This window comes from Hemicordylus capensis, chromosome 2, assembly GCF_027244095.1.
Source record: "Hemicordylus capensis ecotype Gifberg chromosome 2, rHemCap1.1.pri, whole genome shotgun sequence".
NCBI lineage: Eukaryota > Metazoa > Chordata > Lepidosauria > Squamata > Cordylidae > Hemicordylus > Hemicordylus capensis.
Window position 1 is genome coordinate 155487712 of NC_069658.1, and position 22202 is coordinate 155509913.

The 22202-nt window shown below is 42.8% G+C and overlaps 1 protein-coding gene across 8 annotated transcripts in view; it reads left to right on the plus strand.

Annotated features, from left to right (window-relative positions):
* The window catches only part of FAM131B (family with sequence similarity 131 member B), a 102670-nt gene extending 80844 nt beyond the window's left edge, over positions 1 to 21826 (plus strand). For 5 of the 8 annotated variants that reach the window (XM_053300585.1, XM_053300588.1, XM_053300587.1 and 2 more), the window contains one exon: positions 42 to 12117. In XM_053300585.1, coding sequence (XP_053156560.1) covers positions 42 to 661 — 620 coding nt within the window. In that variant the 3' untranslated portion in view covers positions 662 to 12117. Of the gene's footprint in view, positions 1 to 41; positions 12118 to 12459; positions 12540 to 21587 lie in introns of those variants that run through there. The other 3 variants (XR_008317236.1, XR_008317237.1, XR_008317238.1) reach the window with 3 other exon arrangements.
* The last annotated feature ends 376 nt before the right edge of the window (positions 21827 to 22202 follow it).

The following is a 22202-nucleotide window of genomic DNA, read 5'->3' on the forward strand; positions in this document are numbered from 1 at the left end:
CTTTTCATGCTTGTCCTTTCTCTCCCCTCCGCTCTCTGCAGATCACCTGGCCCAGGCACAGTATGACAGCTGGCCTCACTCCTATGTCTCACAGGGCATGTACTGCCTGGGTTCATCTGATGCCTGGGAGACCAGTGACCAGTCCCTCATTGCTTCCCCAGCTACTGGCTCCTATCAGGGCCAGAACTTTGAAGAGTCCCAGCCCAACCTGCAAGAGAGTGTTCTGATCCAAAACAACCTCATCCAGCAACACCAACTGTTGCAGCTGCAGCAGCAGCAACTGCAGCAGCAGCAGCAACAACAACAACAACTGCAACAAGCTCTGCTCCCAAATACTGGCCTTGTGGATGTATGGCCTGTTCAGACAGTTCCTAGTGGAGGAAGCGGCGGTGGCAGTGGCAGTGGCAGTGGCGGCGGCAGTGCTGAATCCAGCACATTTGTGGGTGTTCACACAGAGGAGGAAGGCAATCCCTTGCTGGAAAAAGCCCCACTATTGAACAAGAAGCCCTCGCCAGAGGAGGACGATGTTGTATGCCGGGACCTAGAGTCTCTCTCGCCCCGGGAGGAGCCAGAGCCTGCTGCGCTCAGCCGCAAAGTCTCTGATGTCACCTCATCTGGGGTACAGTCTTTTGATGAGGAGGAAGGTGAAGCCAACAACTGACGCTGCCATTGAGGAACCGTTTGCCATTATGCATGGGAAACACGGGTGGGGGAAACTGATAGGGAAACCCCTCTCCAGCTCCTCGAATTCCCGGGCACATGAGCACACTTGTTTGTTTGGGTTTTGTTTTGGTTTGTGTTAGTCTTATGGAAAGAACTGAAAGTGCTGGGGCAATGCCAAGTCCCCTTTTCCTTCTGCACATGTTGGGCTGAAACCTCAAGACCCACTGCCTTGGACACACAGGCACAGGGACCTCAGGGAATGTAAGATGGCGCATCACGTGAACATCACTGACTGGATACCGGTTGTGCTGGCAGAAGGGATGTGGCTTTTCAGGTGCAGATTCCAGCTTAACAGAGTGACCAAGAGATGCTGCCGCTGTCTGCTTTGGCTGTTAGGATCTAAGGCCCTGCAGATACAGATAAGAATTTTGGACTGCAGGTGAGGAAGTGCTGTGGAATGGGAATTGTGAGGATGTGTGGCTTTGTGATCACATTTATGACAAAAAGGCCAGCCCCAGGCCTAGTCATCGAGTCTGCTTATTAAATGAGGTACTATCTGGAGAGAGAAGCTCTGCATTAAAGGCCCTGAGTTCTGTGGTGTGGAAAGAGTTACTCTGTGGATCCAAAGCACGCACCAGAACCAGAGGTGAGGCTCTGTGGGTACTGACTCTCCTATGATGTGGACAGAGTTGCTCTGAGTCCAGTCCAAAGCTCATTCTCCAGTACATGTGTGTCAATCTCCGTTGAAATCCTCCTTATGTGCCCTCTGTCATCGCTGCCTGCCTGGGAGCTGGAGAGGGGTTTTCCCCCTTATTTAATATTGTGCACTGCATGCAGGGTTGGGAAAGGGGCGGGGGGGTCATCTGCCATTTGTATATTTTATGCAGACCCGGAGTCCTTTCCTTTTTCTAGCTGTATGCAGGGAACACAAGGATGAGAGATCAGGGAGGGAAAGCAGGCACATTCAAGCTTCAAAAATCACAGTTTTCCAGTTTACATTAGGATGTCTGTTGCTTTCCCCCTACATTTTTATATTTCCAGGTTATAGTTGTTTAAGTAGAGGCTAGCAGAGGGAACAGCCTGGGTGCTACCTGGCGTGAGGTAATGCTCCTTTCCTAGTATTACCAGCCCTCTGTGGTGCCAAAATGTCGATGAAGCAGAGTCTGAGAAGAGAGCAGTTCACTCTGTCCACTCATTTATCTCTCCTTCTTTCTCTTCTAGTTCATTTATTCTGTTGACAGTGTAAATATTTCTCAGGCCTCATCTCCATTAGGAATGAGGAAAGCAAATACAATTTTGGCAGAGGGAGGCGTTATCCTCATTTTTAAAGGTCTGGTTTGGTTTTTGTGAATGACAAGTCAGTTTGCGGGCAATACACTTTTGTCTAAAGTTGTTCCTGCTTCTCAGCTGCATCTTTGGCACTGCAAGCAAAGAGGGCTTATAACTAAATATTTAAAACCACATTTTTATCCTCTCTGCATCTCCAGGCTTTTGTGGAGAATAAAAGGTGGGAGAAAATAAAGATGTGGAACAATTTTTTTAATTTGCTATAATCAACCAAAAGCATGTGGTCATTATTGAAGTGGCAGAAGCTTATGTCAAACAATCTCTAGCCAAATGTGACTTTAGGACTAGCTGGTGAAGGGGATCCTTCTGGACATGGCCCTGTCTCTGCCTCTCTGGAAGTATTTCTCCAAGCTGGATTTGTTCTTTTCACCCAATATTCAAGAGTGGCTTGTCACTAAACTATTTTCCGTGAAGCTGCTTGCTACAGGTTTGAGGAGTGAACCACTACAGTGCTGTGCTTACCCGGATTTGGGACCCGCCATTTAGAGGAAGATCGTGGGACCAGAAGGTAACCACTGGTTTGCATCCAGACGTCATCAGGAATGGGGGAGATGAATGGGACACTTCTGTCCGTGCACTTTTGATGAAGAATAGAGGGAGTTCTTCAGTTCATATGTTTCAAAAGCCAAGAGGCTGAGTCTTCCCTCTCCACTGCACTTTCCTTGGAAATGCTGTCGTGACAATGGACAAGTGTTCAGGCAGGAGCAATCACAGCAAATGCATGAAAGAAAAGCCTTTGGGCAATCCTTCTCGTCCCTGTCCCCATTTCCTTAGCTCTTCCTGGCTCCTCGAGTGGGAAGACCGCTCAGCTTCTGAGCACGAGGGAGGCCATCTTTCTCTCTTCTTTAAAAAAATAAAATGTTTACATGCAATGGTGCCAACCTCTGAAGGCTAAGAGGGTTGGATACAGCACTGCTCTGAATATGAGGGCGAAACCTCATGTTCCTGCATTTATCTTAATTGCTGCGTTCTGGCTATCAGTCAGTAGGGGGGAAATCTGACAGCAATGATGACGTGGAAACAAGGATGTGCAGAGGGATTCTTCTCTGCAGATGAAAGAATGAATCAGATTCCAGTTACCCCAACATTTTGGAGCCTTCAGAATAACCAGAAAGCATTGGGATGTTCCCAGTATTGTGAGGGGAGGGGGAGATTCAGGCAGCCTGCTTCTTCTTTCCTCCAAACCATTCTGCTCCACGTGCCTATCCAGGACCAGGACTAAACCTGGATGTTTACGGTAATTCTATTTCAGTGTAAATGTATCCTGCTGTCATCTTGGCATTCACTGGACTTGAGACAAGTGGCTCATCTTGTTTAGCTCTGTTATTTTATTGTCTTCTTTAAAAAAATGCAAGCAACTTGTGCACTTGATAATCTCATGTGACAAATGTTTGGGAGATGTATATTTTTCTCTGTCTGAAAGGTGATATAGAGGGACACATTACATGGGAAATTGTAAGAAACAACAGGAGAGAGAGGTAGACTACTTTGGGGAGGAGAGGAGGAATCCTACAGAGCATTTTGGTAGAGTGGAACAGAGACTCAGACTGTAGAGTTCTGCCGTCCACTTCTAGGAAGTCCTTTTGGAGAGATCACATTCATATCCTGGGAGAGATGTCTATAAAAACATCATCATTTCAGGACAATTAAACTCCGTTTAACTTTTTTCCAAAAGGATATGGCCTTTTTATAAACCTAAAAACTTTCCCATTTATTTATTTATTTATTTATTTATAATTTGATTTATATGTTGCCTGCTGCATTTAGGGTGGTGGCACTGGGGAAGGCTCAGCTCTGTCCTTATACCATTACCAAATGTTTCCCTGGATACAGAAGGACCTCCCTCAGTTAGACTTGGCCTCAGAATAGAATCATTCCTCAGCGGCAGCCGTCTCCTGGAGCTGCACTCCAGGCCCTCAAGGGCAATGGGCTCACTTCTTTGGGACAAACTCCAGAGGAGCTAGCTGCATCCATCTGTTCCAACAGAAACAATAAAGAGTCTTGTGGCACCTTAAAGACTGATACGTGTATCGTGGCACACGTTTTCATTCTGGAAGTTGTCCTCAATTAGTCTCCCACTGAACTGAATGGGAGTAGTGTAAAAGCATATTCTGAATGATTCTACCTAATGTCATGAACAGCAGATGAACTGAAGATATAAAAGTTGTTAAGACAAGGTGTAATGACATATGACAACAGCAGTTGACCAATGTCTTTGAACATGGGTTGCTATCAGAAGTAAAGCCATGGGTGGTTGTGGTGGGGGCAGCCCCCCCCCCCAGCAGAGCAGCAATGGGCAGGAGGAAGTACTGAACCCACCCAACTCTTCCACTCCCCCGTAGCCCCTCCCCCCAGGCCATAAACTGGGTAGGAAATAAGTCTTATCCAGTTTTGGGAGTTGGACATGCTCCTGTTTTGTGATCCTGTTAGATAAAAAAATAAGGTTGGAGACAGGGAGCTTAATTGTCCATCAAGCCCCAGCTTAGTAGGATGAGCACACCCTACACAGCTGTTCTCTCTCTTTCTGAAAAAGGTAGGCAGAAAAATCATTTTTATCCAGCTGGGGCTTGACAAATGATCAAGATCCCCACTTCTGACCGTGTTTTCATCTAAGACATGATAGCAAATTGGGAGTGTGCTCAGCTCCCAACTTACGGTAGGAAGCATCTCCTACCCTAGTAATCAGCATGTGAACTGCCCTCCCGTGTCCAAAGCCACTGTTCTGCTGCAGTCGTGTCAAAAGCTCAGAAATGGAGATATGCCTTGAAGCTGTACTTGGTTGGAAAAGCAACCATTTAGGTCAGTGGGTGCCACATTTATTGACTCTCAGGGATCCCAAATTATTGTGTGCCTGTGCAGTGGAGTGACTGTATTTTTAGTTGTGAAAGACTTTCCTTCCCATTTTTGAAGGCTAATGCCTCCCTGCAGTGACCCACATTCAACCCATATCACCCCAAAATCACCAGGACCCCTTCAAACAAAAATGTTTCTGCACTGCTGTGGTAGCCATGTACAGAATACACACATCACGTTTAAACTGGAAGCATTTGTATTTGTAAGGGTTTGGTCTCATTAAAGTTCATGCAAGTAGTGCAAAGACAAGAACTGGATCCCCAATACCCAGCTGCTGACCTGATGTGCAGCGTTACGGCTCTTCAACCCTTTCCCCCAGGGCTGCTGCAGACTTCCAAGGCAGCCCTGATGCTCTTCTGAAGCAGCGGCGGTGGCAGAAGCAGAGTTTCTGAAGGTTTCCCCATTGTTGCAGAAAAGCAGCTTCAGAACAGCATCAAGGCAGCCTTGGAAGTCTGCAGGAGCCCTGGGGAGCAGCATGAATGGAGCCATAATGCTGCATATCATGTCACCCACTGAAAATATATGTGCACACAGTTCAAATATGACATGCAGTGAATATGTTTAGTAATTCTGCAGTGTTTCTCTACATCCATATTCAGAGGGCTTCTAACAAGTGCATGTTGAACTAAGTGGTCTGGATCGTAGAGTCATATGAACAGAATTAGCAGTTGCTTGTATATGTATGAGACCTTATTTTGGGGTGCCTGAAGGCAGTGCACAAATCACTGTACTGTGTATATGCCCATTGCCTGCAGAGGGCCATCCCTGCAATCATTGACAGTATCCTAAGTTTTATTTTGTGAATGAAGTGAAATCTGGCTCTGCATTTTGATAACACTCCTATTTTGGGTTCGACCTATTAGAGGCCCCCTCCCTTTTTCTGAACACTCCACAGTCTTCACATGAATTCAGCAATACTGTTGGACAGGGCTTAGTGGGCAAAGAGCATGACTAGGTTAAACACCCTGATCTAATAAGACATATTTTGTTAGCTAGCTTTATCTCTGTCTACTGTGTTTCAATTCTGGTGGTTCGGTTTTATAAAAATTCATTTGGAACAGGAAATAAAAGCATTGCCCAAGTGTCCTGGTGGGACAGATCTATAAAGTCTGACATGAAAGATGAGGCTGACCCCAGGCTTTCTGGGCCCCCAGGCAAGAGATCTACATTGTTCCTTTCCCCAACAAAAGCATGCTGCTCACTCACTTCTATGATGCATAATCTACCCTCTTTACTGGTCTCTCAAGTGCTGGAAGACCAGTGAAGGGCATGGATTACAGATCACACTGAATTTCAGCTCAGTGGGCTCTTCAGTTGCCTGCAGACCTCAAGCAGCTGGTATGAAGGAAGAAGAAAGATGAGGCAGAATTAACCCTAAAGGAAGGGAAGAAATTTATGTCCTTGAAACTTCAGAGTCAAACTAAAGGTAACTTAAAGAACACACAAAAGCTTTTAATTATCATTTTTATGCAGTCATGGAGGCTCCAAATTTGATCAGAGTGGGGAGGGATGCAGAGATAAGAGGAAGAGACATTTCTAATACCTTTCTTGTGGGTCATTTTTCGGGGGGGGGGGGAATCAACTCATTCAGCTGCTTTCCCACCTGCAGGGGAAAAGATAACAAATCCTACAATATGTATCTTTTCTCTGTGGGGAGAAAAGCAGCTGGGATTGCAATTTTTCACAGACAAACACCCCAAGAGGAAAAGATTAAGCTCACACTCCAGCTGCTCTAATTAAATAAGCCTTCCACCATCACATTCACATTTTAAAAAACACTTCATATTTCTCTCACATCATGTCTGACTGACCCTGTGTCAACTGCATCCACTGTTCAAAGTTTTCCATTTCTCAGCTGTTACGTAGCACTGCCACCTCTCTTTTCTTCCAGAGAAAGGCATGTTCTTAAACTGGGGGACTGTAGCTAATATAGAGAAAATTCAGATTTCTTTTTTAATACTGGACTTCAGTTTCAATATATTTGGCAGGATAACCTTAATCAAACAGACTTCCAAGTGTCGGTGCTCCTTTGCTGTATCAGTAAATGCCAGAGGTGATAGGTGCTATGCATGTGGTTCCTCCCCTGATCCAGCTACCAAGACTGCATGCACTTAGCATGCAATTGCTCATAGAAATTGGGCTAGAAAATTTTATGGAGGAAAAACAAAGTAAGAAAATGGGATAAATTGTGTCTGTTGCAAACTCTGCATAGCAGACACTCCTGTAGGTTTTGCCACATATTAACAAGGAGACTTCAAGGCTATTCACACTATGATCCCAGGATGGGGAGATCAGGCGCAAGGGAACGCAGGGTCTAACTCACCTTCTGCCCCCAGACAATTGCTGGCTTTTCTTTGTGTGCATCACCACACACCCACACAATCTACACTGTTCCCAGCAGCGCAGATCTCCAGAGGCCAGGACAATGTGTGCATTCAGCACAATGAGTGTGTTGCTTTGGGGGATACCCCTGTGAGATGGGTGCTCTAGGTGTATGCAAACAGCCCAAGCACACACACAATCCCAGGGCCAGGGTTAAGGGCATGCTTGCTCCTCTAACCTCAGCTAAAGGCCAGGCTTCAAAGTGGGGTGAGGAGGCTCGTAGCCGCTGCACGCAAGCAGCATAACCCAGGCTGTGCTCCCCTCGCCTGGGTTAGGCTGCTTGGAAGCACATCCTTTTTGTCTATAACTACTCCTAAAATGGCAAGAGATGATACAGTCGTTGCATCCACCCTGGTCCTCTTGTCCACCTGTCTTGTAGCAAGTGGGACATTAATATTGCTAGTTGGTAATAGCTCAAACTATTACCCTTAGCCTACCTGCCCCCACCCACACAACGAACTGTATGCACTGAATGGCAATTCCTCCTTTTAAGGTTTTCTCTATTGCAACCTCCTGTTCCTATTTCATACAACTAAACTGAGCAAAAGGAAGGGGCTGAAATTGGGAAAATACTGTGTTGGGACAATCACATACTGTATTTACCTGAATCCAAGACTAGGGTTTTCCCCAAGTTCTCTGATGTTAGGAATCAGAGGATCATCTTAAATTTCAAGTCATCTTATATTTGGGTAAATATGGTATCTACCCATGCACCAGGCCTTTGATACAGAAGGATCTGGGGCAGGAAAAGAATTTTGTTTCCTATGTGAAGATGTTTCCCATGGCAGTGGCAGCGCACTGCTCCATACAAGTGAGTGGGCATTTTGCTCCACCCATTTATGTAAAAACTAGCAAAACTGCCAAGTCCTAGACTGAGGTGGTGGGGGCAGGGGCAGGGGGAGAGCCAGTTTCTCACTGACTTAAATTTGTAGTCTCAGTGCTCATTAATTAGCTCCCCCTGTACAAATAATCAGTGGTGTTTATATGATATATTCCCCCCCCCCCGCTGTGTGTATTCTGGGGCTGGTTCACACTTCCATGTACATTGCTAGATTTCTCATTTTTTATATAACTCAGTACACAGTACACTCAGTACTTCATGCACTGAAGGTCCAAACGGACTCCACTGAAATGCATAAAGTTATTTAGAAGCATTATGAAATTCCTGTGTGATGGTGGTTGGCTCTGTGATAATTCAGTCATACAAAGAAGTCAACACTTCATGCTGCAATTATCAGGAAAGCAACATGCGTGTGTGATAATGCCCAAGTTAATATGTGATTCAAGGGTACAGAACTAGGTGGCGGTGGTAATGGTAGCTATTCTGAATTAATCTGTATTTAAATGCTGTAATCTTGCTATGTGCTCCAATGATACTCTGTACAAACTTTTTCCTTGTCCCTCCCCTGGACACGAAAATAGTGCAGGAGATGGGTACTTACTCACGAGCAGCCCCTTGCACAAGCAATTAATTACGTTAAAATTGTTTATGTGAATACAGCATAAAGAACTAGGGAAAAGGTTTGTTGAGACTATTCAAGAACAGAACTTAGCGATAGAAAACTTTGCTTTCTAACCTGCAGGAGCTATCTACATATGATGGCAGCAGCACACGCATATGATACGTTGGCGCACAGGTCGTGCCCAATTCATAGAAAGCTGGGGTGGCGGGGGGAGAAATTCAGCAAGCAACCAGCAGGCTAGAGGGAATGTTTCTACGACCTGTGCTCTCCACCCCTGCCAAAACCGGTTCTCCTTACTTCTAGTCTTAAATACCCACTGGGAGAAAAATGGCAAGGGAAGCAGGTTTGGGAGGAAAATAGGGTGAGAGATACATATCTTCTTCCTATATGCCACTTCATTGCTTCACCCCCACCCTGACTTATTATATGAATTTGGTGGCAGCCCACTTTCTCTCGATGGGGCTATTGCTCTCAAGTGTACCCCTCAGGCCTACTTCTCACTGGGTGGCAAACATGTATCTGGGCTGTACTACTTCAGATTCTGGGTGACGGTGGGGTGGCCGTGGGCCTTCAAATGAAAAATGTTCCCCCAAACAAAACAATTCCCTGCACCTAGAACACTGGGTGTGAGGGTGAAGAGATTCCCCTGACATAATAGGAGGAAGCAGAACCATTAAAATGTGGGTTCCATTTCAGTTCAGATTCAACAGCATTTTAAAACTTTCTCATTCTGGCACGAATGTAAAAAGTGATTGGGAACCCAGTTTGGACCCTTTGAACTGGTTTAGGTTACATTTCATGTAGCAGAATAGCAAACCTACGTTGCTTGCAATGTAAATCTACAAAATGAGTTTAATAATAGCTATTATCCTGAGAAAAAGGTTGCTGTCTATCTGTTTATACATGTATATTCCACTCTTTGTCAAAGGACCCCAGAGTGGTCTACGGCATGGTTATGGTTATCCCCACCACAACCCTGTGAGGTAGTTTAGGCTTAGAGGTAAGTGACTGGCCCAGAGTCACCCAGTGAGTTTCATGGCCAAATGGGGATTTGAACTTGACTCTCCCTAGTCCTAGTCCCACACTCTAACCCCTACACTACGCTGGCTCTCTTCTTGAACATTGTTCAATGTTTAAATGATTTTTAATACAAACAAAAAAGGTAATAGGATACATCTGTAAGAAAATAATTTAAATTAATGTTGTTTTTATGCCCCTATACCCTCACGCTACTGCAGTGTAACATGATAAATGTTCTGTGAGCAATTAGGAACTGTGACTCTTCCTTAGGCCTTGTTTTTTTATAACCTTCCTTTTTCAAAACAACTTAATCTTACTTTGCCTTCAAGCGTACATTTAAATGAACAAGCAATATGCAATGATTTTCTATATTTCTAGGAAGAAAGGCTCTGTGAGTCTAAGTGGCCAGAGAAGAAAAAGCTTTAGGCCCAGCCTAAAAGGAAGGCCCACTTAGAGAAGGCCTCAAGTAGTAAAATAATCCACCTCCCCTCCTCCAAATTCATTGGGACTCTATCCTAACATAACAAAAAGGAAAACTTTAACTTACTCAACATAAGAAGAATGGTAAGCAAATAATACAAGTTCGCTTGCAGACAGTTGTGGCCTCTGAGTCTAATGAGGCGTTGTTGCTGCTGAACAAGCGTCTGGGTGGGAATTTTCTATTTGAACACTAGAGTACCAGTCCTTGGGTTCTTGGTTTTTTTACCATGCTCTATGGCTGTTCCTCTGATTTTCAGGTGGCTCACTGAAAAATATAATTTCCTTCATATCTAGCTGGTACATAGAGGAGTCCTTACCGCTCCTTGAAAAAGAACAGTGACCAATTATCAAACCACTTATTCTGAATAGGTTGCCACTTTTTGGTGGCTCAGTTCTGGTTCAGGTTCAAGTCAACCTAGAGATTTTAGGTTCAAGTTTAGTTCCAGTTCACTGCAAAAACCAAAACAAAACAACCACTCTGAACTGGAGTTGGGTATTGCTTCGTCTCCCTGCATACTCGTTTTCTGTGTGCAAGAGAATCTTTTTGTCCAGAGAAGCATTCAATCATGTGAGCCTCACCTTCATTCTGAATGGATACCACCCAAATACAGCTTCATTACTCAGGAATCGGACCTCTAAGAGTTCATTCTAGGTATTCTCTGAAATCAGTTTCCCTCCTTTTCACATAATCTAGGCCACGCTTACCTATTCCCTGTTTCTTTTGCCATCTGATACTTTCCAAGAAGCACTACCCAGTTCTTTCCCCCTAAAAGTTACAGTTAGGAACATAGAAAGCTGCCATATACCGAGGCAGACCATCTGTCCAGTCAATCTAGCTCAGTATTGACTACACAGACTAGCAGTGGCTTCTCCAAGGTTGCAGGCAGGAGTCTCTAAGGTTGTATCTCCCTATCTTGGAGATGCCAGGGACAGACCATGGAACCTACTCATGTCTGGGTTTTGTCCCAAAGACCATTTAGGCAATCACAGAGCCCTGGGTATTAATTTACTCTCTTTCCTTCTGTTGTTTCCAAAAAACCATGTTATGTGTGAGAGGTGGAAACTGTTTTGTGAATATCAACTACTTTTCCTTTTCTCTGATTTAGTCAGTGCTGTGCATGAAGTGGGGAATCACTGAAGTGTCCCCGGGGTCCTCCAAGCTACAAAATTAGCCTCAAAAATAATTTTGCAATTATCTTTTTTTAAAACTCTTTTCAGGGGTGGGTGGGTCTGAGGGTAGAAAGTGGGGTATAAGAAGCTGGGGGTTGGTATATTAAAGCATGTTTGAAAGTAACCAAAGGACTGGAATTTAGGTTTTCTTTTTTGTTTTTTAATTCTTAATATATGAAACTGCTTTTGCATCAGAGAGATTACCAGGAAGAGCCAGTCTTAAGACCTTCTTTTCCTGCTCTTAGTTTCTGAACAAAGGATGGAACATAAGATTTTTTTCCCCATCCTTTAAGGGTGGCATTTATTGAGGTCTGTGACTTTTCAGGGAGACAGGTGGGAGTGGAGAAAGAGCTGGATAAGAAATGGGTCTACCATGGTAACCCTCTCATACCCCATCTGTCCTGGGGCAAGTCCCCAACGGACGGAAACAAAACAGATTTGCCTTTGGTCTTCCAGCTCCAAAACGTCTGTGCTTGAAACTTTTTTGCTGGTTATTCTGCGCATGTTTTGATAATGTGACTTATGAGAATATATCTTCTATAAATATATATATATATATATATATATATATATATATATATATATGCAACTACACATATAGATATTTAAAAATTATATGGCTTTTCATAACTGGTCGTGGCAACAATCACTAAGGAAGAGGGAGCATTGCCTGAAAGGGCATGTAAGGACCTCATGAAGTTATCATTGTTATTAAACACCACGTGGTTTTGCCATTGTAGTTGGTGGAATTGTGTTTTATTTCTGTGGGGAACTTTTACCAGATGCATTGTATGCGCTCTGAAAAGCAGGAGATCAAAGAGTAAGATGGACTGGTGAATTAGAGGGGAAAATGTGGATAGGACTGAAAAACCCAAAATATATAACTCTCTCTCTCTACAAAATGTCTCATTCTGGGAAGACAAGGCACCATTCTCCTCCCCCAGATTAGAACAGGCATTGTGGTGCATGCAGTCTTCATAGTTAGTTTCTGGTACATAGTACTACTTCTTGTTAAAAGCACAACTGCCACATAAAATGGTGGTTACACTCTAGATTTCCCTTTCCCCTCTGTAATATTTAGCAGAACTCACTTCAGGTCGTGATGGCCACATTCCTCTGCCAGCACAGCAGCCGCCAATTCTGTGGCGTGAATACAATGAGGTAAGTTCGAATGGGTTTATGTAGGGGAGGCTGGGAAATTGACTCATGGTCACTATGTCTGGTAGGAACCCCACATTTACAGTACTATTCTAGCTTGGGCCTTAGCTTATACTACACTTCAGCATAACATAACCGTTTAAAAGCTGGAAGATATATGGATAACATGGTGCCCAATCCAATATCAGCATTAAGGACCCTCCAGGGCTGTTGTACATGTGAAAAGTGGTGTTGTGGAGGCGGGAAGCTGTGCAATGCCATAGCACAGCCTGTAAGCACTTCCGCAGTGCTACTTCCATTGAAAACAATGGGAGTAGCACAACGCAAGTGCCCACATCACTGTTCCCTCTAAGGCGTGTGCATGCTCACAAGTTTTTGGATGCCCACTCAGTACAATTTAGATCCCGCTCAAGTTGAATCAGGAAGGCCCCATTCTGAATGCATATGCGCACACACTAACTTGATACTGCCGCCCAGAACAAAACTCATTCCTCACAGACATGACAAAAATCAGAGGGGCGATTGGCCCACATGCAGTTTTAGGTCATTGTACAACTGCCCACCTCCACACCACTGCGGCTGCCTCTCATGTGCATAGCAGCCCTGGCGGGTCCCTAACACCAGTGTTCTACAGTGTGGATTGTTATCCAGTGTCAGTAGCCAGATGATTCTGTGTGTGTGTTTGAATAAGAGGAAAGTTAGATTTTTTTGTTATTTTTTAAATTTTAAATGCACTGCTGACATTTTAAGGGGGGGCAATGGCTCTTCCCCAGCACACCCTCACCATTTCCCTCAATGAGGATGATGCTTAGACACTACCCGATACTATGTGGAAAGTATGTGTGAAAGAAAAAAGTCCTTTGAAGGTGAGGTGTTTTGGCCTTGGGGCAACCAACGGTATATAGTCCTTTTTTCTTAAAATGAAGTGCTAGTAAAGCCACATGAAAAAGGTAATGGGATGGGGGAAAGATGTCTTTGAAAGAAATGGAACATTCCAGAAGAGACCACAGCTCTGAGAAAAAGTCTATGGGTCAAGGGTCTAAAAATGGGTTGACTGGTACATTTTGAGTGAAGAAATGGGGTAGGGTGTTTTTTTTATTATTATTGCTTATGGCCCTGGGTGGAATTATTAGCCATGATGGCCTTTGATTATGTGTAGCTTTCACCCCCTAAAGCCAGCTTACTGCGTAAAAAATATCTTTAAAATGTATAATAAGCAACAGTGATTGTATGGTGGCCAAACAACTGTACTTAACATTTTCTATCTGAAGTAACAGATTGACAGCAAAAAATAAAAAACAAACTTTCCCCTTGGCAATATTTATTATTTTATTAGTATTTTGAAGGCATTAATCTATTTATTTATTTTAATTTTATTTTATTTAACAAATTTCTGTACCACCCAAAACTTCTATCTCTGGACGGTTTACAATAAAACCTCAATTAAAACAAAACTTAAACATTAAAAAAAATCAAAACTTAAAAGAAGTCAAAAGTATGAAAGCAGCAAAGCTAATTAAAAGCCTGCGAAAACAGATGTGTTTAAAAGTTGTCAGAGATGGGGAAGCTCTTATTTCAACAGGGAGCGCATTTCAAAGCCTTGGGGCAGAAACTGAGAAGGCCCGTCCCCGAATAGCTACCAGATGAGCTGGTGGGAGCTGTAGACAAAAAAGACGTTCTCTTAAAAAAGTTCTCTTACCAAAAACTCTCAAAAATCACAATATTTCTGTAGAGATTCATAGGAAACTGCAGTTTTCAAGTAAAGTTCTTTTAGCTAATCATAATAGTCATTGGCATCATCTGCCTATTTCAAAGTCATCCTCATCTTCATCACAGCTTCATTGTCACGTTGCTCTACATGGCATATTGCCATGCACGTCAAACTTTTCTTCATACAAATAATGTGAGTAGATCATAAGTCCATGTGTGCATCTGCAGGACAACAGTCCAAGAATTGAATTAGGAAGTGGTTTCCTAACCATGCACTTAATAGTAAGTACCTCTTACTATTCTTCCACCCATAGCTGTTTGGACTGAGGATTTCTGGGAAATGGATCCAGCAGTTTTTCCAAATAAACCTTGGCAATTAACACGGGAATGTGCTGTTGCGTGGAATTACGAAAAGATGGTAGTTGACAGGAACATAACCTGTAGGATGGGACCCTATATCTGGCCCTGGGTATTTAAGAGAACATCTTCTTCGTCATCAACCCCACCATCCATTGAGAGCATCAGTAGAGGTCCGTCTGCAGTTGCCATTGGCTTGTCTAGTAGCTACTTGGTGGTGGGCCTTCTCTGCTACTGCCCTGAAGCATTGGAACGTGCTCCCTGCTGAAATAAGAGCCTCCCCATCTCTGACAGCTTTTAAAAAGTCTTTAAAGATGCATCTGTTCATCCAGGCGTTTAATTAGATATTGTTTTAATAGTTTTAACACTGTAGTAAAATATTGTTTTTTAAAAATTAAATTGTTGTAATGTTTTAACTTTTTCTGTTATTTATTTTGTTTTAACCAATGTTTTAACTTTCTCTGTAGTTGTTTTTGCTTCGTTGTAAACCACCCAGAGACGTAAGTTTTGGGCGGAGTAAAAATATGTCAAATAAATAAATAAATAAATAAATAAATTTGAAGGAATCACAGAACTTCTATCAAATTATGAGGCAGCAAACACAAGATCGTTGCTACATGCCCAACATGTGGCCAAGGAAGGCTTCAAGGCAATAATTATTGTTTGTGAGGACACAGGAGTGATGGTCCTAAGTGTTGCTCAGTGTCACGTACATGCACATATGTTTCAGAAGCATGGATTCAAGTGGTCAAGATACACTGGCATTAGAGAAATATGCTTGTGCTATAGGACATGGTGTATGTTATGCCCTTCCTGGTTACATGCCTTCCCTGGCTGTGACATGATCCGTCCCCTTGCTGGGTGTGGCAAATTTTCTACACAGGCTAGCACAGAATTTCAGATGGCATCTGCACAACTTGGAGAGACAGTAGATGTACCATCAGAACTCTTTCAATGTCTTGAACATTTCAGATGTCGTTTGTATGGCTCCAAGAACACCCCCGACATAAGTGAATTAAGTTCTGTAGACTTCTGTGCAAAAAAAAAGGGGTGTAGTACAGAGGTAGGCAGTCTTGGCTCTCCAGCTGTTGTTCAACAGCCACATCATCCTCAGCCACAACAGTTGCACAACAGCTAGAGAGCCAAGATTGCCTACCCCGGTGTAGGAGAATCACATCAACTGTCATCTTTTCGCAACAGCACATTCCCTGTATTAATTTCCAAGGTTTATATGGGAAAACTGCCGGATCCACTTTCCAGAAATCCTCAGTCCAAACAGCTATGGGTGGAAGAATAGTAAGAGGGACTTCCTATTCAGTGGATGGCTAAGAGACCAGCTCCTGGTTCAGTTCTTGAACTGTTGTCCTGCAGATGCACACAGTATTGTGTGATACTCACATGTATTAGTATGAAGAATGGTTTCACACGCACAGCAATATAACATGTAGAGCAACGTGATAACGAAGCTGTGATGAAGGTGACTTTGAAACAGGCAGTTGACGACAATGACTTTTATGGGTGAATGATTTTCAGCCTGTTCTAGATGGGAACCTGAAGGACCACGTTCCCTGTCTGGGAGTGTTCATCGATCCAGCACTGTAGCTAGAGACTCAGGTGGCGTCTGTGGCTTGGAGTGCCTTTTATCAGCTTTGGCTGATACACCAACTGCAACCTTACCTGGATAAAGATAGTTTGGCCACAGTTACTCATGCTCTGGTAACCACTCACTTATGCATTGTACGTGTGGCTGCCTTTGAAAACAGTCCAGAAACTGCAGCTGGTACAAAATTGGGCGGCAAGGTTATTAACTGGGAAGGGGCATTTTGATCATTTCATGTCAGTACTTCACCAGCTGCACTGCTCCCAATTCTGGGCCCAATTCAAAGTGCTGGTTTTAACCTTTAAAGCCCCAAATGGCTTGGGAGTGGGTTACCTGAGAGAACACCTTGCTCCATATGTCCCGACATGGACCTTAAGATCTTTCTCCGAGGCTCTGCTCCAAGTGCCCCTGCCAAATGAGATGAGGTGGGTGGCTACTAGGGAGAGGGCCTTTTCAGTGGCTGAACCCCATTTATGGAGCAGCTTCCCCAGTGAGGTTTGCCTGGCATCACCATTTTGTTCTTTTAGACACCAGGTAAGAATCTTTCTGTTCACTCAGGCCTTTTAAATTTGATTTTTAATACTGACTTTTAAAAAGTTTTAAAATTGTTTTGTACTGTATTTTGTACTTTAAAAAAATGTTTTGTGATTTCATGTGCTTTGTGTGTTTTTATTCAATGTTTTAATGCTGTGTTGTGAGCCGCATAGAGAAAAATTAGTTATGAGGCAGGAAACAAAGTTGTTCCCCCCAAAGTCCTGCTATGCTGCCTCATCATGGCAGAGGGTGTGTATGTTCCTGGGAGGGATGAGCGGAGTACGCTGGAAGGTATACTTCCAGTAGGGTCACCCAAGGTGCAAAGGTCATCCCAGCTGCTCAGCTAAAGCAAGCAGGCAGGGACCTATATTGGGCAGCAGCGATATAGGAAGGACAGTCATTTAGTGACAACAACAAAGGCATCATTTCATACTGCCCGGGAGAAGGCAATGGTAAACCATTCCTATATTTTACCAAGAAAACCACATGGATAGACAAGATAGAATGATTGTCAATGTAGTGCCAGATGATGGATCCCTCAAGTAAGATGATACTCAAAATGCTACTAAGTAAAAGCAGAGGCTCTCTCAAAGTACCGATGGTGTTTATGATGCGGTTGGGCTAAAGCCTTTTGTATGTCTAGTAGCTGATGTTGCCATGTGGGGAAAGGAAATCCAAAGCTGCAAAGATAGAATTACAATGGGAACTGGGAACGTAAGAAGCATGAATATGGGAAGCTCGACACAGTGAAAGATGAAATGAATTGACTATAAATTGACATCTTGGGCAGCAGTGAATTAAAATGGCCTGGAATGTGACACTTTCAGTCAGAAAATCATACTATTTACTACTCAGGAAACAAAAAACAAAGAAGGAATGGTTTTGCTTTCATAGTCAGGAAGGATATAGCAATGACAGTACTTGGGTACAATGCGGTCAGTGACTAACTAATATCAATTAGATTTAGTTGACAACCCTTTAACATGACAGTTTTCCAAGTCTATGCCCCAATGACTGATACAGAAGAAGAGGAAATTGATGAGCTTTATGCTCATGTTCAGTCTGAAATTGTCAGAATATGCACGCAAGATGTGCCAGTGGTGGTTAGAGACTGGAATACCATAGTTGGAAATTGTAAGGAGGAAAACACGGTCAGATTATATGGTTTAGGAAACGAAAAAGAATCAGGAGAACGACTTATTAATTTCTGCCAATCCAATGATCTCTTCATTGCTAACACATTCTTCAAGCAACCAAAATGGCACCTATACACATGAACATCACCAGATGGAGTACACAGAAATCAAATTGATTACATTTTTGATGCAGGAAGAGCACAGTTATAACAGCGAAGACATGGCCGGGGGCCGATTGTGGAACAGATCACAAACTGCTTATGTGCAAGTTCCAAGTAAAGCTAAAGCGGAAAAGCAAAGCTATCCAGCTCCCACAATGTGATCTTGAGAATGTACCCACAGTTTTCAAGGAAAACTTCAGGAACCACTTTGAAGTTCTGAACCTCATTGATAGGGAACCAGAGGAACTGTGGAATGAAATCAAAGAAGTTGTTAAGGGCAAATGTAAAAAAGAAAGAAAGAAAAGACTGCCAAAGACCAAGAAACAGAAGAAAGCAAAATGGATGTCAGAACAGATGGTGGAAATTGCCAAGAAGAGGAGAGAAGCCAAAGTCAAGAAAGATAAAGACCTCAGGAAGAAATTTAATAGGGAATTTCAGAAAGCTGTTAGAAGACACAAGGAGCAGTACTACAATGACATCTGTAAAGACCTTGAGGATGGAAATAGCCATGGAAAAACAAGGAAGCTTTTCCAAAAGATCTCTGAACTCAGAAGGAGGTTCCAACCTTGAACTGGTATGTTAAGGGATGCCAAAGGACAGATAGTAACTGATTCAGAAAAGATCAAACAGAGATGGAAGGAGTATTCTGAAAATCTATACAGCAGGGATATCAACATCCAAGACACTCTACAAGATATTCCCTACTTGCAAGAACCTCTAGTACGGGAAGATGAGGTTTGATCAGCACTCTGGTCATTACCAAGTTGGAAGGCTACAGGAATTGGTGCAATAGCTACAGAACTATGGCAGGCAACAGAAGAAGAATCAATCAAGGCTCTAACCAAATGATGCCAGCAAATTTAGAGAATGACACAGTGGCCAACAGATTGGAAGAGATCAATCTACACAACCATACCAATGAAAGCAGACTTAACAGATTGCACAAACCATCGCATGATATCCTTAATTTAACATGCTAGCAAAATAATCCTCAGGATCATCTAATGCAGATTATCACTCTATGTAGAAAGGGAAATGCCAGATGTTCAAGCTGGTTTCAGAAAAGGCCAAGGAACAAGAGACATCATTGCTGATGGACACTGGATAATTGAGAAAGCCAAATATTACCAAAAAGAAGTCAATATGTGCTTTATTGACTACATACAAGGCTTCAAAATGCATCAACCATGTCAAGTTGTGGAATATTCTTAGGAAAATGGGCATCCCAGAACATCTCATTGTTCTCATGAGAAACCTATACACAGGACAGGAAGCCACAGTCCAGATGGAACATGGTAAAACAGACTGGTTCCAGATCAGCAAAGGAGTAAGACAAGGCTGTATACTTTCTCCCTCTTTTTTCAATTTATATGCCAAACATATACTGAGAGAAACTGGATTGGAAAAAGATGAGCGTGGCTTTAAAGTTGGAGGAAGAAACATCAATAACCTGCGCAACACTGATGACACCACTCTGATAGCTGAGAATGCAGATGATCTACAAGCTCTAGTAATGAAAGTCAAGGAGCACAGTGAAAAATGGGACTATGACTAAATGTAAAGAAGACTAAACTAATGACAGCAGGTACAGTAACAAGCCTCAGAATTGATAATGAAGACACTGAAGAGGTAGATGGCTTCTGCCTTTTAGGATCGACCATCAGCAGTAAAGGATCCAGCAGTTAAGAAATACGCCGCAGACTAGCAATCAGTAGGGTTGCAATGAAGGCCTGGAAAGGATATTTAGATGCTGTGACGTGTCTACACCTACAAAGATTAGAATTGTTTGGACAATGTTTTTCCCCATGACACTCTATGGATGCGAAAGCTGGACTTTGAAGAAGTAAAATAGAAAAAGTATTGAGGCTTTTGAACTTTGGTGCTGGAGAAGAGTTTTGAGAATACCATGGATAGCTAGGAAAACAAACAAATGGATCCTAGAACAGATCCAAATCCAGAATGTTCACTCAAGGCACAAATGACTAGGCTCAAACTATCATACTTCGGACACATTATGCGAAAATCCAGATCCCTTGAGAAGTCCATAATGCTGGGAAAAGTTGAAGGAAAGAGAAGAAGAGGATGACCAGCAGCAAGGTGGATTGACTCAATTATGACAGCAATGAATTCACCACTGGGAGTCCTCAAAGGCCAAGTGGAAGACAGATCATCCTGGAGAGAATCTATGTGGTTGCTAGGAGTTGACACCAACGTGATGGAACTTAATCAATCAATCAAAAAAGTTCTTTATTTCTTATTATTAGCTAAAATAACTTTATTTGAAATCTTTGTAGTTTCCTACGAATTTCTAGAAATACTGTGATTTTGAGTGTTTTCTGTAGATTAATGCCTTCTAAATACTAAATAATAAATATTGCCATTGAAAAACTTTCTTTTTTATTGTTCGCTGTCAATCTTTTACTTCAGATAGACAATTTTGCATTAGTACAATTGTTTGGCCACCATATGGTCACTGTTGCTTTTTGTAAACTCAATAAGCTAGTTGGGGTGTGTGAAAGCTACTCATTATCAAAGGTAATCATGGCTAATAATTCTACTAGGGCCATAAGCAATCCAAAAAACATGACTCTTTTTATTCATTCAGAATGTACTCATTAACTCTTCTGGCCCATAGACTAGAAATGGTGATGAAACTGAGCAAGATAGTTGGGACTAGCAAGTTCCAAGGAACATCCTGCATCCTAACTTAGACCACTGAAGACATTGAAGTATCTTGTTCACATGTACTGTGGAAAGTATCAGAAGAATTTATCTCACTCTCTCCCTAAAGAATACATTGGCAAATACTGGACATTTTATGCACCTCATGGTACAATTTAAGCAACATCGCTTGTTGAAATTGTTGGCCTAGAAACAAACAAGATGAACACTAGCCACACACAAAATGTATTTCCCTCCCCTATACCAAGCTAGGGTAAAACATTGAAAATATTTATTAATATATACAATGCACAAGCAATATGAATAACCACAGACCCAGTGCTCTTATAAATTTCTTAAAACCTACTGAGGTCATTCACACAATCAAAAACTGTGTTCTACCTGGGTTTGGGAACTGTGCGTGCTCCAATTTCCGTTTGTGTGAAAGCAAGATAATGGAGAAACCCGAGTAGAAGTGATTGTGTAGAAGCAAGATAGGAGGGAAACCTGCATAACTTTCCCTCCTACCTTGCTTCCACACAATCAAAAACTAGGAGCACACACAGCTCTCAAACCCGAGAAGAACACAATGAAGCTGTTCACATGACCAAGAGAAATCAGGCTAAGGGTTTGGTTGCTCATGTGCTGCTGCGGCGCAGCTCTGCACCAGCACACAAGGAGACCCCCTGAAAGCAGCCTCCCAGGGTCTTTCCAGGATGCCCCGCGCAGCCATGTGGGTGGCCGATTTGGCCGCCCAGCTACGAGCGGCTGCTCGTCTGCAGGGAGAGCTGGCAAAGTGAGATTAAGAGACGAGCTTCAATTTCTGATTGTGTGAATGACCTAGTTGTTGCATAATCATAACCTGTCTGTACTGTACCACTTCATATTTCAGATAGATCCTCATACAATTATCTATACAAACAATGCCTTCACATAGTCAAGAAGACTGATTCTACCCTACCTTACTTCCTGGTATTTTCCTGTTTTCACATAGTTTTTCTATGTGGAGAGATTTTCTTTCTTTCTTTCTTTTTTTGAGGACCCATCATGTAAACCCCTCCTGTGGCCTGAACTGGCATGATCCAGATATGAGTTTACCACCATTGTGAGAATTAAACAATTGCCTCCATAGTCTGTCTATATTTAAAGCGTATTCACCAAACATATTTCTTACATTGTATATATTAATGTTTCTACATATAACCATAGCTTAGATATTTTGATAATCGTTGGCCTTGCCCAAACTGCACTAGAGAAAAGAAGGAAAGAGAAGGCCACGTGGGGGTAGGTATGTACAACAGCTTGGGAGCTTGTCTTTATTTCCAACATACCTACCTGATGAACTGCAAACATTCTCAGAATTCCCCGAGGACCTAACGTTTAGCCACCTTCTCACAGAGATGACAATCCTAGGGCTGGGCTGTACCATTGCAGACCTCAAGTGGGGTCCACAGACTAGAATGCTCCTCCTTATAAATGTTTTCCTTCACAAAGAAAGCTGACATGT